This window comes from Macaca mulatta, chromosome 4 (genome assembly GCF_049350105.2).
Source record: "Macaca mulatta isolate MMU2019108-1 chromosome 4, T2T-MMU8v2.0, whole genome shotgun sequence".
In the NCBI taxonomy this organism is placed as follows: domain Eukaryota; kingdom Metazoa; phylum Chordata; class Mammalia; order Primates; family Cercopithecidae; genus Macaca; species Macaca mulatta.
In genome coordinates, this window is record NC_133409.1 from 92497281 (window position 1) to 92520764 (window position 23484).

Genomic DNA, 23484 nt, shown 5'->3' on the forward strand with positions numbered 1-23484 from the left:
ACCATGTGCCACCAATATTAGCAGGATAACAGTGGAAAGCATCAGGAATAGTACAAAGAAGAGAAGATATGAGGAAACAGTTGGGTCAGGAACAAGCAAGAAGAATGAGAGAATTAATGAAATTGAATGAATGAAATAAAGATGGAACTCACCATATGCAAAGTTAATTTTGAATTCATTCAGTGTTTAAATTTTAGAGACAATTTTTAGAACGGTTCATATTTATGGAAATGAACAGATCCTGTTGATACATTACATGAGAAAACAAGTTACAAATTCAGACGTTATGATTGTTTTAAGCAATTTTGTAAACTTAGGGAAATGATCATATTTCAACAGGATGGATAAAGCTGTAGTTAGATACACACCAAAATGTTAACATGTTTCTATGGGATCAAACCTGGAAATGAGAAGTAATGAAGATGGTAGTAGGAAATTAACAATTTTTCTTTATATATTGTTACATTATTTAACTAGTTATAGTGAATTCATGTTACTTTTTATATTATTTGAAAATACATTTACAAGAAAATAAAATAATACATCGTAAATCCTTCTAAAATAGAAGTGTAGCTTAAGAAACGTAACAGTAGAAGATTGAGACTGAGAGGAAACCATTAGAAATCTGAACTGGGAGGAAAAAGGAAAGCATTTATTAGGCCTAAGCCAAAAATTGGAACATAGGACATTCTCCTACTCGAAGGCACCAACGCAATTTAGATAAATTTATAGTACCAATATCTCAGGAGATTTCGGCAGAATGGCATATATCAACCCAGTGTCCATTCCACAGAAGCATTCAGAGACTGAGGCTCCTCAGTCCTACCACAGAAAAACTGAGAGTTACAGAATGGCAAATATCTGTAACTGGCTCCAAGCAAGAGGTAAGAGAGAATGAGGCACTCAGTAGGAATTGTTGGAATTGAGGTAGAACTTGGGCCCACTTATCAAATTGTTCTACAAATCAATTAAGCTAGTAAGTAGTCCATAGTAATAGCAATATTTACTATTAATAATAATTTGACAGAAGACTGCTTACTTGTTAGACTTTTTGCTGAATGATAACTTTTGTAAAATTTGTTTAAAGACTGCAATGCACTGTGTTAAGTGAGTTATGTACACAATTTCATATTGAATCTCTGGGAGACATTTATTTTCATCTCTGTTACAGATGATAAACCAATACTCCACAACTAGAAGGTACCTGCCCAAAATCATAAAGCAAATATGAATGTGATCTGGGGTTTAACTATAGATATGCATGCCTGTGTCATTACAGATCATAAAAAAGACTGTAATTGACATTTTAATAGTGCTCCCTGAATAGTATTTATTTCCAAGATACATGCCTAAAACTAAGATCTTGACTTAAAGAGATCACATTCAATTAGCAAACCGGTGCCATTGATTCTTTCCATTCATACAATTTTTCTAATAGTATGACCTTAGAACTTAGGCAGGCCTGAGATATTGAAGCTATAATTATTGAAAACTTTTAAGGAAAATTGATGAAAGTGAATGATTACATAGATTAGAAAAATAATTATCAACTTTTGTGTCATGCCAACATATAGAATAGAGACAGTGCCCAAAAAATGTAATGAAGTATTTGAGGTTATGTGATGATACAACCAGAAAAAACGTATACCTGAGGAAGAGACAAAAAGAGAGCTGTCATAGGAAAACTTTTTATTCGAGAAAACATCAAACACACTACCAAAATATTTATACCAAAACTCATAAATCCTGCTGGGGACATGACATTAAAACAGTACTAGTTTCTCCGGATTTCTCATAAAGTATACATGGCAGATCATGGGTTGATTTAATCATTTCTTTTCTCACAAGTAAACGTCTCTTTGTCTTTGAAAGACAAGATATATTTACAACATTTGCAACTTTATTTTTCTGCCCAACTGAGTTGAGATAAGGATATTAAAAATGACTCATAAACTGTGAGATCAGCGATATGTTCAGAGAAATTGTTTATGGGTAGCTCTTTGGGTATAAAGAAAAGTTTAACCATTATAAATGCATGAAATGTGTTTCTCTGCTCAACATATATATATGTGTGTGTGTGTATGTACATATATATATATATATGAGATACTGGTGCTACAAATTTATCTAAATTGTGTTGGTGCCTTCGAGTGGGAGAATGTCCTATGTTCCAATTTTTGGCATAGGCCTAATAGATGCTTTCCCTTTTCCTCTCAGTGTATATATATATACACATATATATTAATATATATACACACACACATATATATACGTGTATATATATACACCACACCCACATGCACGTGTGCACGCGCACACACACACAAATGTACATTACTTCTACCAAGTTTATCACATGTGTCTGTAATAAACTAAAGGATCTTGGTCCATCAAGCTCTGACAGGGAACCCTATTAGGAACTACAGCCTTGGGCATTTCCTTTTAAGATGTTCTCGTTGCAAGGAACTTCAACCTTGTCATGGAAGATACAAAGGGAGTTTGTCAGTGGTATTTGGCCATCCTTCACCTCAAGAAGGTCTTAGTTAGGACTTAGGAATTGGGATTAATGCAATTTAAAATAACAATATGTATTCACTTTTGTACTTGCTTTTCTTGTAGTGGGTTACATTTTGTCCTCTCTTTTTGTTTTAAATAATAAAGTTATTAGTTAATATTAACTTTAATAGGTTTAAATATTAATGCATATCTTAAAAATTATATATTTTACAAACATTAAATCCATTATATATTTTTAAATTATTATGCTTTAAGTTCTGGGGTACCTGTGCAGAATGTACATGCTTGTTACATTTGTATACATGTGCCATGGTAGTTTGCTGCACCCATCAACCCATCACCTAAATTAGATATTTATCCTAATGTTATCCCTCCCCTAGCCTCCCACACCCCAAAATGCCCCAGTGTGTGATGTTCCCCACCCTATGTCCATGTGTTCTCATCGTTCAACTCGCACTTATGAATGAGAATATGCTGTGTTTTGTTTTCTGTTCTTGTGATAATTTGCTGAGAATGATGGTTTCCAGTTTCATCCATATCCCTGCAAGGGACATGAACTCATCCTTTTTATGGCTGCATAGTATTCCATGGTGTATATGTGCCACATTTTTTTTATCTAGTCTATTATTGATGGATATTTGGGTTGGTTCCAAGTCTTTGTTACTGTGAATAGTGCTGCAATAAATATACATGTGCGTGTGTCTTTATAGTAGAATGATTTATAATATATACCCAGTAATGGGATTGCTGGGTAAAATGGTATTTCTAGTTCTAGATCCTTGAGGAATCGCCACACTGTCTTTTACAATGGTTGAACGAATTTACACTCTCACCAACAGTGCAAAACCATTCCTATTTCTCCACATCCTCTTCAGCGTCTGTTGTTTCCTGACTTTTTAATGATCGCCATTCTTACTGGTGTGTGATGGTATCTCATTTTGGTTTTGATCTGCATTTCTCTAATGACCAGCGATGATAAGCATTTTTTCATATGTCTGTTGACTGCATAAATGTCTTCTTTTGAGAAGGGTCTGTTTATATTATTTCTCCACTTTTTGATGGGGTTTTTTCTTGTAAATTTGTTTAAGTTCTTTGTAGATTCTGAATATTAGTCCTTTCTCAGATGGATAGATTGCAAAAATTTTCTCCCATTCTGTAGGCTGACTGTTCACTCTGATGATAGTTTCTTTTGATGTGCAGAAGCTCTTTAGTTTAATTAGATCCCATTTATCATTTTGGCTTTTGTTGCCATTGCTTTTGGTGTTTTAGAATATCCCAGGTTTTCCTCTAGGATTTTTATGGGCCTAGGTCTTAAATTTAAGTCTTTGATCCATATTAAGTTGATTTTTGCATAAGGTGAAGGAAGGGGTCCAGTTTCAGTTTTCTGCGTATGGCTAGCCAGTTTTCCCAACAATATTTATTAAATTAGGAATCTTTTCCCCATTGCTTGTTTGTGTAATGTTTGTGAAAGATCAGATGGTTGTAGGTGTGTAGTGTTATTTCTGAGGTCTCTGTTCTATTCCATTGGTCTATTTATCTGTTTTGGTGCCAGTACCATGCTGTTTTGGTTACTGTAGCTTTGTAGTGTAGTTTGAAGTAAGGTAGCAGGATGCCTCCAGCTTTGTTCTTCTTGCCCAGGATTGTCTTGGCTATGCAGGCTCTTTTTTGGCTCCATGAAGTTTAAAGTAGTTTTATTTCCAATTCTGTGAAGAAACTTAGTGGTAACTTGATGGGGATAGCATTGAATCTATAAGTTACTTAGAGCAGTATGGCTATTTTCACCATATTGATTCTTTATATCCATGAGCATGGAATGTTTTTCCATTTGTTTGTATACTTTCTTATTTCCTTGAGCAGTTGTTTGTAGTTATCCTTGAAGAGGTCCTTCACATCCCTTGTAAGTTATATTCCTAGGTATTTTATTCTCTTAGTAGCAGATGTGAATGGGAGTTCACTCATCATTTGGCTCTCTGTTTGTCTGTTATTGGTATATAGGAATGCTTGTGATTTTTGCACATTGATTTTGTATCCTGAGACTTTGCTCAAATTGCTTATCAACTTAAGGAGATTTTGGGCTGAGAAGATGGGATTTTCTAAATATACAATCATCTCCTTCCATCTCATTATTCAAGATTTGACAGGCATATCGCGTCCTTAAAAAGGACTTTGCCTACACCTTGATTTAAATTAGTTTTCTAATCAACTGTATCATATTGCCAACATTTACTAGTCCTCAAACACTTATTCTCTGACCCCATATTATTTTTATTTGCTCACATGATGTCTCCCTCATGCAGAATATAAACTCCATGAAGCCAAGTATGAGTTTTTCATTGCTACATCCTCAGTATCTAAAACTAAATCTTGCTCAACAAAGAACAAAGAAGAGAATACTGAAAGGAAAATGAAGAGAAAGAGGAAAAGAGGGAAGGACAAGTGGAGAAGAAAGTGAGGAAATGTGTTTATTTACCTGAACTTCAATCCAGACTACTTGAATTAGCCAAACCCAAGATGGGTTAGTAAATTTGAACCCTGAAGCACTGGAAACATACTTCTTCATTACTTGTAGAATGCACCAGAATGGGGATGTAAATGCCTGGGGAAACATTAATCTCACAAAGTTTGCAGTGACTTCAGACTTTCGTGGAAAATGGTGCTGGAGCAATTGGAGTATTCTAAAAAGAAAATAAAAAAGAAGAAAGAAACTGTACCTAACCCTCATGACTATAAGAAAAATAAACCCAAAATAAGTAAATCACAGACTTAAATGTAAAAAGTGCTAATAACAAACTTTTGGTAAAAAAATAAAATAAAATAAAATAGGAGAAAGTCCTTAGTACATAGGGTAAGCAAGGAATTTTTAGACTTAGCAACAAAAGTACAATCCACAAAAAAACAAAAAACAAAACAAAACAAAAAACACTTGAAAAATTGGGCCTCCCCAAAACTAAAAAAGTTTTTCCTGTGAAAGACCTTGTGAAGAAGATGAAAAGCTACAGACTTTTACCTTCTGTTTGGCAACGTACGAGCTATCTAGTTTCTCTCTATCATTGCCAGGATTTGATGTTATCACAATTTTTAAATTTTAGCCATCATTTAGGTGTGTAGTGATTTATAACTGTGGTTTTAATTTACATTTTGCTAATAGATAATGATGATGAATATTTTCTCATGTGATTAATTGCCACCTGTACATCCTCTTTGGTGAAATGTCTCTTCACATCTTTCACCATTATCCAGTGAGATTTTTGGAGTTTTTTTATTGTTGAGTTTTGAAAGTTCTTTAAATATTCTAGATGCATTATAAAATGGAGCAGCTCCTTTGAAAAAGAGTATAGAAGTCTCAGTATTTTGCAAAATTGAACTTTTGCTTACATATGACCCAGAAATTATACTACTGGGCATTATTCCAGAGAAATTAAAACATAATCATACAAAAACCTGTATATGAACATTCACAGCAACTTTATTTGTAATAGCCCAAACTTGGAAACAATCCAACATTCTTCAATGAATGAACAGGCAAATAAACTGTAGTAAACTCAGACAATGGGATACTACTTATAAATAAAGAAGGAACTATAGATACACTCAACAACTTGGATGAACCTCAGGAATACCATGCTGACTGAAAACAGCCAATCTCAAAATGTCACTTACTTCATGATTTGTAAAACATTCTTCACACAACAAAATGAGAGACATGGAAAATACATTAGTGGTTGCCAGACATTGGGAAAGCTGGGGAGAGGATGTGGGTGTGACAATAAGGTAGCATGTGAGAATTTTGAGGTGATGAAACAATTCTGTATGTTGATCATGGAGTGGCTACATTAATCTAAACATGGAAAGTATACTGACTGGTTTAGTCCATTTTCTGTTGCTTAGAATACTTGAAATTGGATAATTTATAAAGAAAACGAATTTATTTCTTACAGTTATGGAGGCTATGAAGTCCAAGGTTGAGGGGTTGTATCTGGTGAGAGCCTTCTCGTTGGTAGGAAATTCCTGTGGCATTCCAAGATGGCACATGGCATCACATGGCAAGAGGGTTGAGGATGCTAATGTGCTAGCTCAGCTTTCCTTTTCTTTTCTCATAAAGAAACCAGTTCCCTTGCTATGATAGCTCATTAATCTATTAACCTATTAATTGGTATAGGACAGAGCCCTAATGATCCCATCACTTCTTAAGGGTCTGACCTCTTAATATTGTTACATTGGGTATTAAGTTTCAATATGAATTTTGGAGGGAACATTCAAACCATAGCACTGTCCAATAGAGTAGCAATTAGCCAGATGCTGCTATTGAGTACATGAAATGTGGTTAGTGCTACATGTTAAAAGTATAATATCTTTGATATATTAGATTAAATAAAACATATCACTAATATCACTAAAATGTGTTTCACTTACTTTTATTTTTAACATGGCTACTATAAAATTTAAAATTACATATATAGCTCACATTATGTGTTTATTGAACAATACCACTCTACAGCAATTATTCCAGCTCTGAGTATACAGTAGAATTATCCAAGGTGCTTAAAAATGTAGTAGTATCTACATTCACCTCCTATTAAATATATAAAATTGTTGATAATGAAGCACTGCCTTTATTATCAAGGATATTATCAAGGATAATTTTAAAACACTTCCTAGATAATTTTAATGTGCTACCAGGTTTCAGAATCACTGATCCAATGTAGTTCTTAATTTTCGGAGGCCTGGATTCTTTCAACAATTGGATTTGGGAAATCCTCCCCCAGAAAAATGCATATTTGCACAAGATTTGCATAGAATTTCAAGGTATTTTTAACCAACCTCTATTCCAAGGTTTTTACATAATTCACTTTAAGTCACTTGGGTTGCACAAAATTTTGTATTTACGTCCTTAGTTATACACCCTTATCATCACAGCTCATTTTCAAGTAGGAATGTAGGGCTAGGGTGAACTGCCCATCTTGATACTGCTAGAGATTATTCTTTTTATTTACTTAGCATGTATAATGAGAACTTATCCTGCTTAATTCTGCCTATTTCCCTAATAATTATCTGCTGTGTTTTAATATTTATAGCTCTCTTTAAAAATGAATATACATCCTCTGATATATTTTTCCTCTTTTGAATTTTATATATTAACTATTCTAATACTCCTCAAAGATTTGAATTGTTATTACTAATGGCACTGCCAAAAAATCTTGCCTCCAGATAATCTAAACTGTGGAAAATGTCCTTGTAGAATGTTTCTCTAGAAATAACCTTAAAAATCTAATTATAAAACACATGGTCAAGTTAATTGAAAACTATTCATTAATTTATTCAACAACTAAGTAGCTAGTATATATTTAAGCACTGCTCTAGGCACCAGGAAAGGAGAATTTTAAAACTCCCTATCCTCATGAGCTCTAAATTCTAGTTTGGAGAGACATTAAATAAGTTATAAGTTAATATATGATATATTGAGTGATGGTAAGATCTGTGGAAAACCATAATGCAGATAGAGAAGACTAAAAAAAAAAAGAATCTTTGTGAGGAGAGACAATTGAGTGGATCTGAGGGAAGTGAAAGAATGTTCCATGCAAATGTGGACAGGAATTACACTTCTGGCAGAGGGAATTCAAATGTCCTGAGGCAGAAGCATGCCTGACCTCTTAGAAGAGCTGGAAGCTAGTGTGATGAGACAAGGTGAGAAAACAAGAGGGAGCCAGAGAGAGGGTCACAGTTTGGTGAGACTGTGTGAGTTGTTAATGAGATGGGAACCACTGGAGAGTTTCCACGGCCAGAGTAAAATATTATGGTATGTATCTTTCTAGGATTACTCTAGCTGGACAGACACCGTTACAGTCAGAGGTCGCAGTTCACATGCTAATCCAAAATCTAAGAGACAAGTAATGTATGTTAAACTTAAATGCTGTGTTTTGTACCTAAATTTCTAAGTTACAAATATATAGAGTGTCTTAGTCCATTTTCTGATGCCATAACAGAATCCCAGAGACTGGGTAATATATTAATTATAAAAGTTTATTTGGCTCATGGTTCTGGATGCTTGGAAGTCCAAGAGCATGGCACTGGCATCTGGCAAGGGGCTTCATACTGCATCATGCCATGGCAGAAGGCAGAAGGGCAAGCAAATGTGTGAGACAGAAAGAAGAAATCAGGCAGAACTCTTCCTTTTATCAGGAGCCTAATTCCAAGATAGCTAACCTGGTCCCACAATAATGGTATTAATCCATTCATGAGGTCAGACCCCTCATGATGTCATCACCTCTTAAATGTCCCGCCTCTTTTTTTTCAGAGATGGAGATTCACTCTTTTTTTTTTTTTTCTGAGACAGAGTTTCACTCTTGTTGCCTAGGCTGGCGTGGCAACAAGGTCAGCTCACTGCAACTTCTGCCTCTTGGGTTCAAGAGATTCTCCTGCCTCAGCCTCCCAGGTAGCTGGAATTACAGGTGCCTGCCACCACGCCCAGCTAATTTTTATGTTTTTAAGAGACAGGGTTTTGCCGTGTTGGCCAGGCTGGTCTCAAACTCCTGACTTCAGGTGATCTGCCTGCCTCAGCCTCCCAAAGTGATGGGATTGCAGTCATGAGCAACCACGCCTGGCCAGTCCCACCTCTTAATACACCATAATGGCAATTAAATTTCAACATGAATTTTGGAGGGGACATTCAAACCCTAGCATAGGGAGTAAATGTTTTGAAGTTTTATCAATAAAACAAGAATCTTTATAAACACATTTGATGGAATAGGGTTTTAAATGTCATATATTCCCCCTTATACAAAAGCAAGTAGATAAATATTCCAGATTCCTGACTATCATGGTTTCTTTTGCAATAAAATTTCCTCAAAAACTTAGTAGGATCTTGCCCACATTCTGTCATCCGCTGGATTTATGACCAAAGCACTACTGTAGCGCAATGCAAAAGAGTGAGTCTTTTAAAGAAATTATGTTAGGTTCACTGGACATATCTATGAGATAAAAATGAATCTTGACCTCTACCTCATACCACATACAAAAATTAATTTTACATGGGTTGCGGATCCAAATATGAAAGAACACACAATAAAGATTTTGAGGAAAACATAAGAAAATACCTTTTTGGCTTGGATTAGGCAAAGATTTTTTGAGCAGTACACCATAATTACTAATCAGAGAAGAAAACAGTAATAAGTTGGATTACAGTAAAATTAATATCTATCAAAAGATACCATTAACAGAGTGAAAAGACAAACCGCAAAGTGTGGCAGATACATATATCTGAAAAATGGTACGTATCTAGATATAAAGAACTCTTACAGTTTATGAGAAAAATACAGATGACTCAGATAAAAAGGCAAAAATTTTGAACAGATTCTTCCCAAATGATGATATCCAAATGGCACATGAACATATACATATACATACATATGCAACTCTGTGAACCAGTATTTCAACTCCTAAGAATACATCCAATAAAATGCACATATATGGTGTACTGCTTTGGGCTTCTTTCACCATAGATTCATTTCACCATAGATTCATTGATGCAAATAATAGAGCTTAATTTCTCACAGTTCTAGGGAGTAGGAAGTCTGAGATCAAGGTGCTGTCATGGTTGGATTATGGTGAGGGCTCATTTCCTGCTTTGCGGATGACCATCTTCTAGCTGTATCCTTGCATGGCAGAGATCATCTCTCCTGTCTCTTCTTATAAGAGCACTAAATTCATCCATCTGGATTCCATGCAAAGATCCCACTTCCAAATACTATTGTGTTGGGACTTAGGCTTCAACACTGAATTATTGGAGGGCACAAACATTCAGTCTTAGCATATGGTCATCAAATTAGAATTCTAGAACATATTTATAATTTTCAAGAGCAAGGAATTATTAAATATATATGAACAGTAGAATAAAAAAATCAATTTGGTTTATTCTTGCAATGGAATTCTATACAACCATGAAAATAGAGGAAACCACAACTACATGCACTATGCTCAATAACATGGACAAATTTCTCAATTGGTTAAGCAACTACACCAGACACAAATTACATAATGACAGATTCAGTTCACATAAACCACACAAAATGGAAAAAACATTTTTATTATAAAGAGATTGAGACTTGACAAGAGGGGGGATTTCTAGAAGTTGTTAATGCTCTACACTGGTTACACAAGTGTATTCACTTTGCAAAAATGAATCAAGCTGTATGCTTATAATAAGTACATTTTCCTTGTATGCATTACTCTTCAATTTTTTTTAATTCTAAATGATAATGGTGTCTCTTATCATTTAGAAATATTAATGGACTTTGTTGCTCAAAGTCTTGAAATCACGTAAGATTTGGAAGTTGAAAGTTAAGCCACAGCTACTGCCTTTCTTTTGGCTTTATATTCTGGCAAGAAAGACCATGAAAATGTCTTGTGCTTTTGACTTTTCTTCAGCTTCCTGGTTGGTGGGAACAGTGGCAGCAATGGTAGCTGAGGGGTAAGGGTTCTTGTTTTCAGCTTCCTGATTCCAGAATCGCTGCTCCAGAGATGCATTCTGAAACTCGTTCCACAGGTGGTTTCAAGTGCAGAAGTGTCAGTGTTGAAGAGTTCTGCACTGATCTGGTGATCATTCCTGGAGGACCAGTCGAAAGCCAGTTTCTTCAGTCTCATAGGTGACAGCCCCTAAGAGGGTCCCAATCATCCTGAATCCAAGTACTCAAGTCCTTGTGTATCATTCTCCTCTTGAGTGTGGACAAGACCTAGTGACTGGCTTGCAATGGGCAGAAAAGTCTAGGTATCACTTCTGAGATTAACTTACAAAAAGATGGTGACGTTTATCTTTCTTGTGCCTTTCTGACTTTCTTTTCCTTGTGGTCCTGGCTCTGGATGTAAACAAACTGCTAAGTTGTGGGTAACCCTATGAAGTGTTCTGTGTTGCAAGGAACTGACATTCAGTTTCCAGACAGTGAGAAATGAGATTGCCACTGTTATGCTGAGTGATATTGGAAGTGGGTCTTCTGACACCTAACAACAGTCACTTGTGTTTTAGGAAACAAATCCTCCCCTTCAGCTTTGAGATTATCACAGTGCAGACTTACATCTTAATTGTGACTTTGTGGAAGACCCTGAGCCAGAGGACTCGGCTAAGTTGATTGGATTCCTGACCCACAAAAACTATGAGATGATAAATATTGGTTTTCTTAAGCCTCTGACTTTTGGGCTAATTTGTTATGCAGTTATGTATAACTACTACAATAACGTTCAAAAAATTTTGTGAGCAGCTAATTTTCCAAGTTAAATTTATTCAGCTTAAAATGCCTAGGGTAGTGTCTCATCAATAAAGTGTAACTTTTATACTACCCATTGTGCCCTTTACATATTATCTTGCTCCCTGAGATTTCCTTTCCCCTATTCCCCTTTGATGGACCACCTATTATTGGCAATTCAAGGTCAATCTACAATGCCAGTCCCTAACAGGATGCTCTCTAGTCTGATTTATTGCTCTGAATATATCTATCAGATATCTACCTATCTCAATTAAAATGCAGTATCTGTTAATTGTGTACTTCTGCCATATACTAAAATAAGTATTTCTTGAGGACCACAAGGGAGAACGTTTCCTAGTCATTTTTGCATGCCAGTATCTAGCGAAAACCTAGAGAGCAAAATGTATTTCTGAAGTGTGATGAGTGAAGGGAAATAAAGAATAACAGAGGGAAGAAGCAAAGAATGGAAAAAGAGAAGAAAAAATAACTACCTCTAAAACCAGTCATTTTTCAAATACAATATGGTAACTACAACATGATGTCCCAAAATCTGAGTGAATTCTTCAGTGCCTCATCATGTAACAGAGAATATATTGCAGGCTAAATGTTGCAGCATGGGATACAATGAAAGCGGTCAGGGCCAGAATAAGATGTACTAGGATTGCTAAGGGAAATGCTTGGATCTTTAGGTGATGAAGTAGCCTAGAAAGGCAGGTTGTATATTGTTCAATAAATATTTTGACAGGGAGACTGGTACTATCTGCAAATGGTTAACATCAGACAGATTCAGAAAAACATAGTAGTAGTTGTCTACAAGGTGGAGGAAAAGTCAGGCATTGATGAGCAGTTCACATCCAGGCAGATGGCAGTTGTCCACATCAAGATGATGTATCAGTAACTAACAGGGCCTAAGGCATAAGGCCAGGTTCTGGACAAGGATCCCTTTAGAGGTATGGAGAAGTGGAAACATACACTGTCGTTCTTAAGAGATTTGAATACCAATTTTAAGAAAACAGACAGACTTTAATTCAAAAATGAAACAATGGTCCTCTGAATATTTAATTCGTGATCTTTGAATGTTGTCTTCCTAAGGCTAGGGTTAGTTTGGATAGAGACTAAGATGGCTTCTACTGGGTGTAGAGAAATATGCAAAATCTATGCAACACATAGACCTTGGAAATGATAGATATGTGTATTTGAATAGGTAAATATTTCTAGATCTATGTTTATGATGAATCAGACACCATTAAAGAAATACATTTTAACTATTTACTTTAGCATTGAGATAAATGCCTTATAATGGCAAGCTTTGAAAATTTTACATTTTGAATTACAAGTATTACTAGAGAATACATTTCAGATTAATCTATAAAGCATAAAAAATGCAAAATTACACATTTTGTATAATGGTACACAAAATACACTTAGTCAAATTTTAACTATAAAGATATATTCGTAATATAGCTCTAGCAGCACAATTTATATAAAATTCATACTTTCATTCTCTGATCAAAAAATTGATCTATTTAAGTCTTAACCTTAATTAAAAATTAAAATGGCTAAATATAGAGCATTTGTTTTAAATATTCATCATATTTTAAGATATTTGACCAGGTAGAACTCTAACATGGATTCTAATATGTTACTACTTTCCTTTCCTTTTCATTCAGTATCATTCTCCTCCCTGTTTTATAGCCTTCCAAGCAAGTATAATTGATTGGGCCAGAGCTGCCAATTCTCTAAAATGGACACAACTACCATTTATCTAAAATGTGATGATCCACTGGACTTTCTCTAAAGTACCTAAGAATATGCATGTAATTATTGTACTGCATTTCATTAAAACTTAGAAAGTAATTGTTCCCTCAAAAGTTTAAATCAAAGGTATATGCAAATATATTATAATTTGTTAAAATAAAGACAAAGATATGATAGTATAGAAAAATTAATTTCAAGTTGAGATCTTAAAGAACTCTCATAAGGGATCTTGTCCTTCCTTATTGAAATGCAGGATAATTTCTCTTTTCTCTGTACTTGTGAGGTAGATAAAGTAGGTTTTGTCTTTTATGGTTATCATCTATCTTTAAATGAAGGAACTTTCTGCCAGAATTTTCATGTTTTTAAGTTTCACAGACTTCACCACCAAAGCCTGCTTGTTAAAAGGCTGCTGAAAGAGTGACTATCAGATATTAAAATACTTAATTAAACTGAGATTGACCTCAGTCATTTCATCAATCTAAAATCAAATAGAGAATGTGCCAGGTTAATTCTGTAGCTTATCTACGCCAATGCGCCTATGAAACTAAACAATGATAATAATAACCTCATAAAATCTGAGATGATGTAAAATTTTTATGAAATTTTCTATCTGATATGAGTGCAGGGAGGGGAAAAGAAAACAACTTTAGACAAGTCAGATGATAAAAATCCTTACTGTGCATTGAATTTTATTTCAGTTTATGGTCAATAGTGCAATTATAAAGATATCATCACTGTTGAAATCAACACAGAAAAACTGAATGGTTACCTACTTCTCTAAGTATAAGATATTCTCCCTGTTTTCAAAAAGAAACATGAGTCACAAAGGCATCATGATGGATGTTAGGTCTTTTGTGCATTGGGTTATGATTTATTCATCTGCATATGTCCCTAGTGCCTTTTTATATTTAATAAATACATGAAATGCCTACTTTTGATAGAGGTTTTGGTCACCATTCTCTTTCTGGAATCTTATGACAGTCAGATTGTGAATCTTTAATCAGTTTTTTCCACATTATCAAGAAGAAATACAGTCACTTATCTTTTTTAAGTTTGTTTGTCCAAATGGGCACATTTAGCATCTCCCTTTTGAGGGCTTCTGCTCTCCTTAATTCCTCCTGAGAATCTCTAGGCATACACTCAGTCCAAAGGGATTATATTTTGTCCAGATGATTATAATGTTCAGTGCACTACTGACTTTAGTTACATCACTGTCATATTGTATATCTGATAAAAATTGGCTGTACTTAGTATGATATCTTGTTATATAGATCCCTCCGTGCTATAATGTCACTTCACCTTTGAGCTAAAATGGTACAGCTCTTTTAGTTCATACTTGTGTAATCAGCATAAATACCATAGCTAGGTTGCTCGGTTCCAAGGCCTTTGAGTTTCAGCAAATGTCTTCACCCAGTAAATTTTAAGCTTAATTCTGTTTCCCTCACACTGAGCACTTCTTTGTGATACTTGGGCTCATTTCTTTCTCAGTCAGAACCATTCTAATCTTTCAGAGCTTCTAATACTGTTAAAACTAAAATGGGACAGGTTTTGGATCCTTTCCTCCCAGGAAGGTCCTTGTCTCTTATACAAACGTGCCTTTTCTTCAAAGAGAACAACTGCATATCAGTCTAGAGGTATTATAAGATATCACTTCTGGTATGTATAGAATTTTATCCTTCCTCCATGGAGAGAATGTCCACAGCTTTACAATTTCACAACTAGGGGGCACTACTCCTGCATTTCTTTCTCTAAAACAGAAATTCCACATTATTACGATACATAGAAACTTTATATTTTTTAGACCTCTTCTTAGGCCTTTATGAGATTAGTCAGGCAAGTTTTGACAGAATTTCATTTTTAGTATTAACCACGGCAGAAGACTAGGATGAGGTGTGGTGTCTAAAATGCTCCTCAGCCTAGAAAGTTCTCTGGGAACTTCAGAGGATCCTTAACATCTCTGGACTGTCAAGTCCCAGAGCATGCTTCATCCCAGCCTGGCCCTGTTCTTTGGGTAAAAGACTAAGATAAGCAGGAACAGACTAAGGAAGAGTATATCTGAGGTCTCTCTGGAAACTCACAATTCTTCGGTTTAGTTAAAAAAACAAAAACAAAAACAAAACTGGAGTGAGTTTTTCCATAGTATAATTCACCTTCTAATGTGCCTTTGAGAGCCTATTTAACTTGGCCTCTATGAACTAAAATAGGTCATAGGACATCTCACAAATTTTTATGAAGGCATTTTGTAGGCTGGCATAGGTACCCAGAGAGAAAGAAACTTAAAAGTAATCAATGAGACAAATATTATATATTCATAATATATATGTATATATACATGCACAAATACACACACATACAATTTCACAATTAACTCATCTTTACCTTGTACAGGGTGGACTTGATTGTCCAGGACACCCAGAGGTCCTGTTGCCCCCTGGTGGTCGCTGAATTGTCACAGATCTTGATACCTAAAAATCCTCTGGGTGAAGAGCTTAAAAATTGCAACATGAGAAACCATGGAAGCATGTAGAAGTAATTTGAATAATTTAAGCCAGTTCATCCTATCAGTCCTGGTGATTTATGGCAAAATGAACTAGAAGTAATGGAATAAAAGAGCCTCCCCATGCGAAATCAAGTTTGGAAAAAAAAAAAAAAATCCACTAAGAGCACTGAACATGTGCTACTTGATTTCAAGTATAAAGTGCTACATTTTCCCAGCTACATTTTGTTATTTTAATATGATTTTTAAAAAGAGTAATTTGACGGAATACTTTTTAATATTTTAAGTGATTAGAAAATTTCAGTGGTACCTCAGCAATATTCAAGTAGACTCATAATTTAGATATAAATTACATTTTTATTTGTTAAACTGTCTCAAATTAACTTGGAAATTGTACTTAAAGAATTATAATTGTAATCTTCTGAACTTTAGTCATTTATCTGACCTCATAAAAGTGTGTGGAATTTTACAAAAGCACAAAATACATTCTTGACCTATGATTTAATTTCTGACATCTTTCTATACTTTCAGCTAAATCTGAGCTTAGAAAAATTAGTGAATTAATATGTTTTAATGAGCTTAGCTTATGCACATTTTTACATTAAACCACAACATTTTATATACACTATATAAATAATGCTAATGTAAATATGTAAATGATTTTCCTACACAGTTTATATTTTGACTGTTTATATTTTGACTGAAATCATAGAACCCAATTTTCTGTAGTATCTATTAACTGAGACATAATGCTTCTTTTCTGTTTATAATCAATTTCTTCTGCACAGTACCTTTTCTAATTCAGTTTAAATTACCCTTTTTCTGTGATGAACTTGCATTTTCACATTTGCCAGCTGTGAATGCATTTTGATGGTAAGTACAAAAGTAGCGGGTACAGAAACAGCCCTTTGATTTCATTGTTGTTGTTGTTAACTATTTAGTTTGACAGTCTTGGATTTGTAACATACTGAAATCTCCAACTGTTCCTTTGCCCTCAAATGGCCTGAATACTAGACAAACACAGTATATCCTTTTCTTTTATTTGAAAATTCATAGAACTTATTCCCTGAAGTCATTATAATTTACTCCTATTTCTCTCTTAAAATCAGATAATATTTCCCAGAGGTAAACAGTGAGGCAAACATTAGTATTGTAACAAGTTAAAACAAAATAGCAGGTATACCCTCATTTGGAATGTGTGTCTTGAATTTGTACATTTTCCTACATGTCCAGTGATGCGATTATTGGTAATTATACAAATAAAATAATACAAAGTGCATTAAAATTGGGTATATCTCCTTTGTATCTGAAGAGAGGCAGTTTTCATCTTTCCACTATACATTTATTATAGATGTTTCAACAGAGGGGATATAAAATTGAAATATTAAGGTCTTAGTCTCTGTTTCCATTTACTTAAAATTCACTAAATACATGTGGACGACACTATCAACTTAATTGTACAATGAATGCATAAAAATTTAAAACTAGTTTTCAGAATTATTGCTTTGGCGCACAAGTGTTGGTCTCATACACTATTTGGTATTGCTCAGGAAGACAAGTTTCTTTTGAAATCACTTTAAATACAAACACCTCACATTATTAAAAATAATTGTTCTAGAAATAATATGCTTAAATCATAGAAATGAAGCTAAAATAAACTGTAATGGTGTGAGGAAGTTCACCATTAAATGTTATTTTAAAATGAGAAAGTTTTTATACTGATTATTTTTATGTCAGTGACTTCATGTACAAATAGGTCTATATGCTTTATCATTAGTCAAATACAGTCGAGTGTACATTTATATATTAAACATTTATTATCATTAGTCAAATACAGTCGAGTGTACATTTATATATTAAACATATACTGTATGCTGAACACTGTCTTCTTGACTGTCATTTATTTTTATTTAAATGCTCCAAATTCTTTGTCAATACATCTAAATACTACAAAAGAAAGAAGAGAAGGTTGAAAAACCTAAAAATGAGTATCATTGTGCAGCTATGCAGGGAGAACTGTCAGCAGCCTGGCACATGTGCATTTAATGTGAAACTTCTTGTCTCTAAAAATAAGAGTAACGCTACACATGCCCCTGTGTCTGACAGAGAGAAGGGACACAAAAAGAGGACTCACTATACCACCTACACTCATCAGAGGAGTGAAGGATGTTACTTCTTTGGTTTCCTGGTTTTAATGGAAAAGTATTTGTATTCACATCACTGAGTATTAGTCATTCAATAGATGAAAGGAATACTTTAAACTTTAAAGGCTACCTTGGTGTCACTTTAAAAAGTGGGGATGAGACCCTGGCGAAAGTGCTGAAATCCTGGAGAATTCATTTTAACTATTACAAGTGGTTTAATATTTGTGAGATTGTAGTTCTATGAGTTCTAAAGACTAAGTGCAGGAATTATGTTTTTAACTCTCATGTTTCAGTTTACAAGTTTCATCCTTAAATCATCTATTTACGTAAATAAAGCTTCACCTCCTCTATAACAACTGTGTTCTCCCCACATTTTTTTGTCTCTTTCTAAGGTTAATCTATTTACATTTTCTATGCATCCTTTAAGGGGCACTTAAGATGCTTTTTTATACACTTTCTAAAATATTAAATAGGCATAATGGCTAGGAATATGTAACATTTAAGAAATGTTTCAGAAACTACAGAATCAAAGAGGGTTAAGGAACAAATTTCATATCTCTCTTCCATGTTATTAGGCAAATAAAAACTACAGTAGACAATTTAACATAAAATACAAATAAATATCTGGGGGCTGTCATCTTTGAGAAGTCTCTACTATAAACACCAGAAACAACTCAATTTACTTTATATCTCCAGATAGAAAGTTTGGAAAAAGTTTGGAGTCTTATATGAGATCAAACCTTGTATCGATCAGAAATAAAAGAAAATCATAAATGAGAAATATTTGAAAAGGAAGAAATATAGGACAAAAAAAGAAATTCATCTTAAACATGTGATCAAGTTACTCTGTGTGACCTTTGAAATTGAAGATTTGGCAGTTAAAATTTTAAAGTTCTTCCTCTTATTACCTACCTCTTGAACACAGTGTCCAAAACTGCCTAATGGAAAACAGATTTCTCTACGCAGCCTTCTTTGCTGTTCGGATTGAATGAATTCAACTGGAGATATTAGTTATGATTTTTTTTATTCTTAGTTTCTCTTTGAAAGATAAGCATTGAATAATTCCTGAAAATGGTAAATACTTGCGAAGAGAAAGGTCTTGCTTTATGAATTTAATACGTGGTGGCATTCTTTAAAATTATGTGTAATTTATGCAGCGAAATGGAATACTATCAAAGAGGAGGCAATCCAAGGAAACCCTTAGAAAATGATAAACGCGTTAAAAAACGATACGCAACCGTCAGAAGGTTCTCTCCTAAAGTCCCACTTCCCTCAACAAACTATGGTGAAAAGATAGGGCGGAGGTGAAGGGTCGCTTAAAACAAAAGACTTCCTTTCCCACTCCCTTTTCTTCTGTTTCTTTTGCCAGAGCTTGTTGCAAACTCTTGGAAACACTGTTTAAACATAATACATTTGGTTACTTTATTCTTGCAGGGATTGTGGTGGGTGGTACCCAAAGCTGACTGCTCTTGGAGTTACAGAAAAAGAGAAGTAGAAACTTTTCAAAAAGGCAAAAAACAAGGTTACCCTGCCCGCGGAGGTTCTAACAACAAAAAAGTAAAAGACACTTTACTTAAAGGTACAGCTCATTTCACTGATCGGGCTCCGTGCTTGGTAGCTGAGAGAAGGCTTGCCTCGCCTCTGGTTTCTAAAAGATCGCGCGGAGTACAGCTCTAGAAAAGAGTGTAGTTGGGAGCGTTATTCTCGGATTTATTCTGCTTTGCGAAAGCTGCGGTTGCTAAAAGCAGAGCGTCCACAGCAGCACACAACTCTGCTGCCATCCTTGTTCTCCTCCGAACATCTAGCGCGAGCTCAGAACCTGGAGGGGAATCCTGGACCAGCAACCTGACTCCGCTCGGCACCGATTGGCTCCTGCCTCGGACCCCGCCCCCGAGGCCGAGGCGGTCATTTCACCGGGACCCGCCCCTTGGCCCTGGGAATCGCCTCCTGGCAGGCCGACTGTGCCTGCCACTCAGCCCGAGTGGCGGAGGCTCTCGGCTCGGAGCCCCGCCCCCTCCCCCTAATTGATATTATTGGAGTGTGGAGCAAGCGGCCGGTCTGCAGTCGGAGACTTGCAGGCAGCAAACACGGTGCGAGCGAACAGGAGTGGGGGGGGAAATAAAAAAAGCTAAACGTGGAGCAGCCGATCGGGGACCGAGAAGGGGAATCGATGCAAGGAGCACAATAAAACAAAAGCTACTTCGGAACAAACAGCATTTAAAAATCCACGACTCAAGATAACAGAAACCTAAAATAAAACCTGCTCATGCACCATGGTTTTTCAAACTCGGTACCCTTCATGGATTATTTTATGCTACATCTGGCTGCTCCGCTTTGCACACACGGGGGAGGCGCAGGCTGCGAAGGAAGGTAAGGTGATGGGAAAGCAAAGTTTGTTCTGACTTATTTATTTAGCTGTCTACCTGCACAAGCCAGCTCGTCCGCGGCGCCGCCGGCCGCGCCTCCGGCGCCGGGCGACCCTCCCCCGCCAGCTCCCCGCCCCCTCACCGCTCCGGCCGCTCCTGGCGGACCAGCGAGCGAGAGCCGGGGCTGCTCCGAGCCGCCTGCAGCCCTGTGCCTGGGGCCGTCCATCCGACGGGTGCGGGAATTCTGGCGCGGGCAGTCTGGAGGGCGTGAGCAGCAACGGGGGTGGGGTGGGGTTGGAGGAACGGCCGGCGAGCTTATTTCTTAGTACCTCAGGCGGGTCACATCTCTCTCTAGCTCTGTCTTCCTTCTCTCCTTATTCGCCTTCTGTGGGAGCTGCGGCCAGAGTTAGGTTGGAGACTGGGAAGTGCAGCCCCTACCGTCTCCGCCAGCCCGCCGGCGAGTGGCGGGTGCCCGGAGCCTTCCCAGAGGGACCGAGACTTCGGTGAGCTCGGAAAGCTCGGGTTACTAATGAAGTGCTCACTGCGTCGGAGGCGGCGGCGCGGTCCTGCGGTTGGCGCTCGGCCGCCAGCGCGGAACAATAACGCCGCGGAGGTGAAGCGCCGCGTGCGGCGCGCGATCCGCGGGCCTGGGATGTCTCCATTCAGCGCGCGCTGCGCGTCAGGCCCAGCGGTCGTGGGGGCAGCGGCAGCCCAGCGGGTTTGGTCGGGCGGTGGAGGCAGGGGGCGGGCTGGAGCTGTGCAATTTGTAAAGAGATGCCGCTTGGGCGACTCCAAGTCCCCAATTATTTGCCCCCTAGTCCAGCAATTGGGAAATTCGAATGGCCAAACCTTGCCAAAGACCTGAACCCTGAGGGTTGGTTCTGGTAGGAGAAGGCAGGTTTTATTTGGCAAGCTATTATAGATAAGCCTGTATATGTTATGTTTTCCTTCTTTGAACCTTTGACAGAATACGTAAAATACCTTTCGGTGCCTGTAGTTGGAGCTGGGGAAAAATAAACCCTAGCAATGGAAGTCTCTTGCTTTTGAGCAGTGTCACAATCCCACCCTCAACTCCCCCTCATCCCCTCGCCCTTGGTCTTTCAGGCTGTGTATGTAATTTTCATTTTTCGATCTCTTAAAAGCAGAAGAGAAATAACTTATTCCTGATATGTAGAGGGAGAGGAATCTGTTTTCAAATTTAGGTCATGGTGGTTATCGGGCGGGGGGTTGGGGGCTTACATGTAGGTCCTTGATTCATCTATTTCTGAAAACTTAGTGCGGCTTTTCTTTATTCTCATCGTGCACCCCTCTTAGTTCACTCAAGCCCCCCTCCAGCCCGGCGCCACATTCTAGTCCTTCATTCATCCTGACCTTCTGACCCAACTTTCCACATCTGCAACCTGTATAGATGCTGAACCCATTCAGAGAACCCCGTGCCTCCAAGCTGGCGGTTACATGTTTGCAGATGGACGGACATCTGCTAGAAAGGCACACACATCCCCTCCAAAACCACATTTCTACTCCCCTGACGTTAGCGATCAGAAACCTTCAGCCCTGGCATCCTGTGATTCCTCTGGAATAGCGGACCAGAGGAAAAGTTTTCACCGCCGCGGCGAAGCCCCGCGCGCGAACACACGCAGACTCGGGCTGGAGTTTGGGCTATAAATAACTGCATCACTAGGGGGAGAGGTTCCTGCAGCCAGAATGTCTAGTTCGCTTTGCTCTTCTGGGTGCAAGCTACGTGAAGAGGATTCTGATTCTAGGAGCCTGAATTCTTTAGATGCAGAAGTGAGATATATAAAAGGCGCGGGGGCGGTGGGAGGGAGGGTGGTGATCGGTGGCTGGCGGGCGGCGAGTGCGCCCGGCTTCTAGGCGGCGACGCTTCTAGGGCGCAGCGGCGACAGAGAGCTGGCGTTCTAGGAGCCCACAAGCCCCGAGGCGGCCCGCAGTACCCAAGGGCTAGCGCTGGGAACCGCTTGGAGCAGGTGCCGGGCCTCCTGGGGCATTTGGGGGTGACTAGAGGAAGATAAGAAACCCCCTTCCCTCACTTTCCTTGTGCACGTTCTCTCGGGTAGGTCAGTTACCATCGCTACAGGGAGCGCGAGTCAGACTGACGCTTGGAGGCAAAGTGCAGCTGCTACTTTTTCTCTCCGTAAAAGCCGCCGCCGCCGCCTCTTCCTCAGAGGAGATGCTTCCCGAAAGCCACTCTCCTCTTCCCGACTCCTTCTCGAGCGAGGGCGCCACTGGCTCCCTGGAGTGCCCAGGTCTGGCAGAGGCGTAATGGATGCTTGGCGCGGCTGGCGCGCCAGTCTGGCAGTCCCCGCTCCGCCCCTCCGACGGCCCCGCCCCAGCCCCGGGACGCCAGCCTTTGCCCACGCGGTCCTTGCCTGGGTGAGCCAGGGCGCGCCCCCAATCTAGCCCCTCTCCCATCACCTCTCGGCCCTCACAGCGGGGCGCGGAGCCCCGAAGTCCCAGGCCTGGTCCCCAGCGTCCGGGTGAGCCCAGGGACTGACTGCACCTTCGCGGGCGCAAAGGGAGGTTGGCACTCTGCTCCGAGCGGGAAGGGAAACGCGCTCTCTTGAGGGTTTAACCAGAGAGCGGAGCGAGCAGAAGAGAGACGCACTGATCACTTGAGAGCGGCTTCTGATTACAAGTTCTCGGGCCGGTTTCTGTTTTGTTTTAATTTGTTAGTTTGTTTCTCTCTTAACTTGTTGGCCGTCACTGCTCTCTGCTTAGGTCCTTAGCTTCCACCCCCAGGCTGAGCTGAGGGGTTGCAGAATGGCAATAAACGGTAATCTCCCAATGTTTATTTCACACTCGGAAATGACCCAAGAAGGTCACCTGGATTTAAAATCCTGTTGTCTATATTCAGCACACAAGAAAAATAAAAATAAAGCATCTCAAAAAGAGTAGAGTACCTGGCCACCCACATTGTTTCCTTGCGCTTCATCTGTTTTGTTGAGGAT

At 38.1% G+C, this 23484-nt stretch overlaps 1 protein-coding gene across 7 annotated transcripts in view; it reads left to right on the forward strand.

Moving 5' to 3' along the window:
• The first annotated feature begins 20212 nt into the window (after positions 1–20212).
• EPHA7 (EPH receptor A7) overlaps positions 20213–23484 on the forward strand; it is a 178670-nt gene continuing 175398 nt past the window's right edge. For all 7 annotated transcript variants that reach the window (XM_015136941.3, XM_015136942.3, XM_015136943.3 and 4 more), the window contains exon 1: positions 20213–20522. In XM_015136941.3, coding sequence (XP_014992427.1) covers positions 20426–20522 — 97 coding nt within the window. In that variant the 5' untranslated portion in view covers positions 20213–20425. The remainder of the gene's footprint in view (positions 20523–23484) is intronic.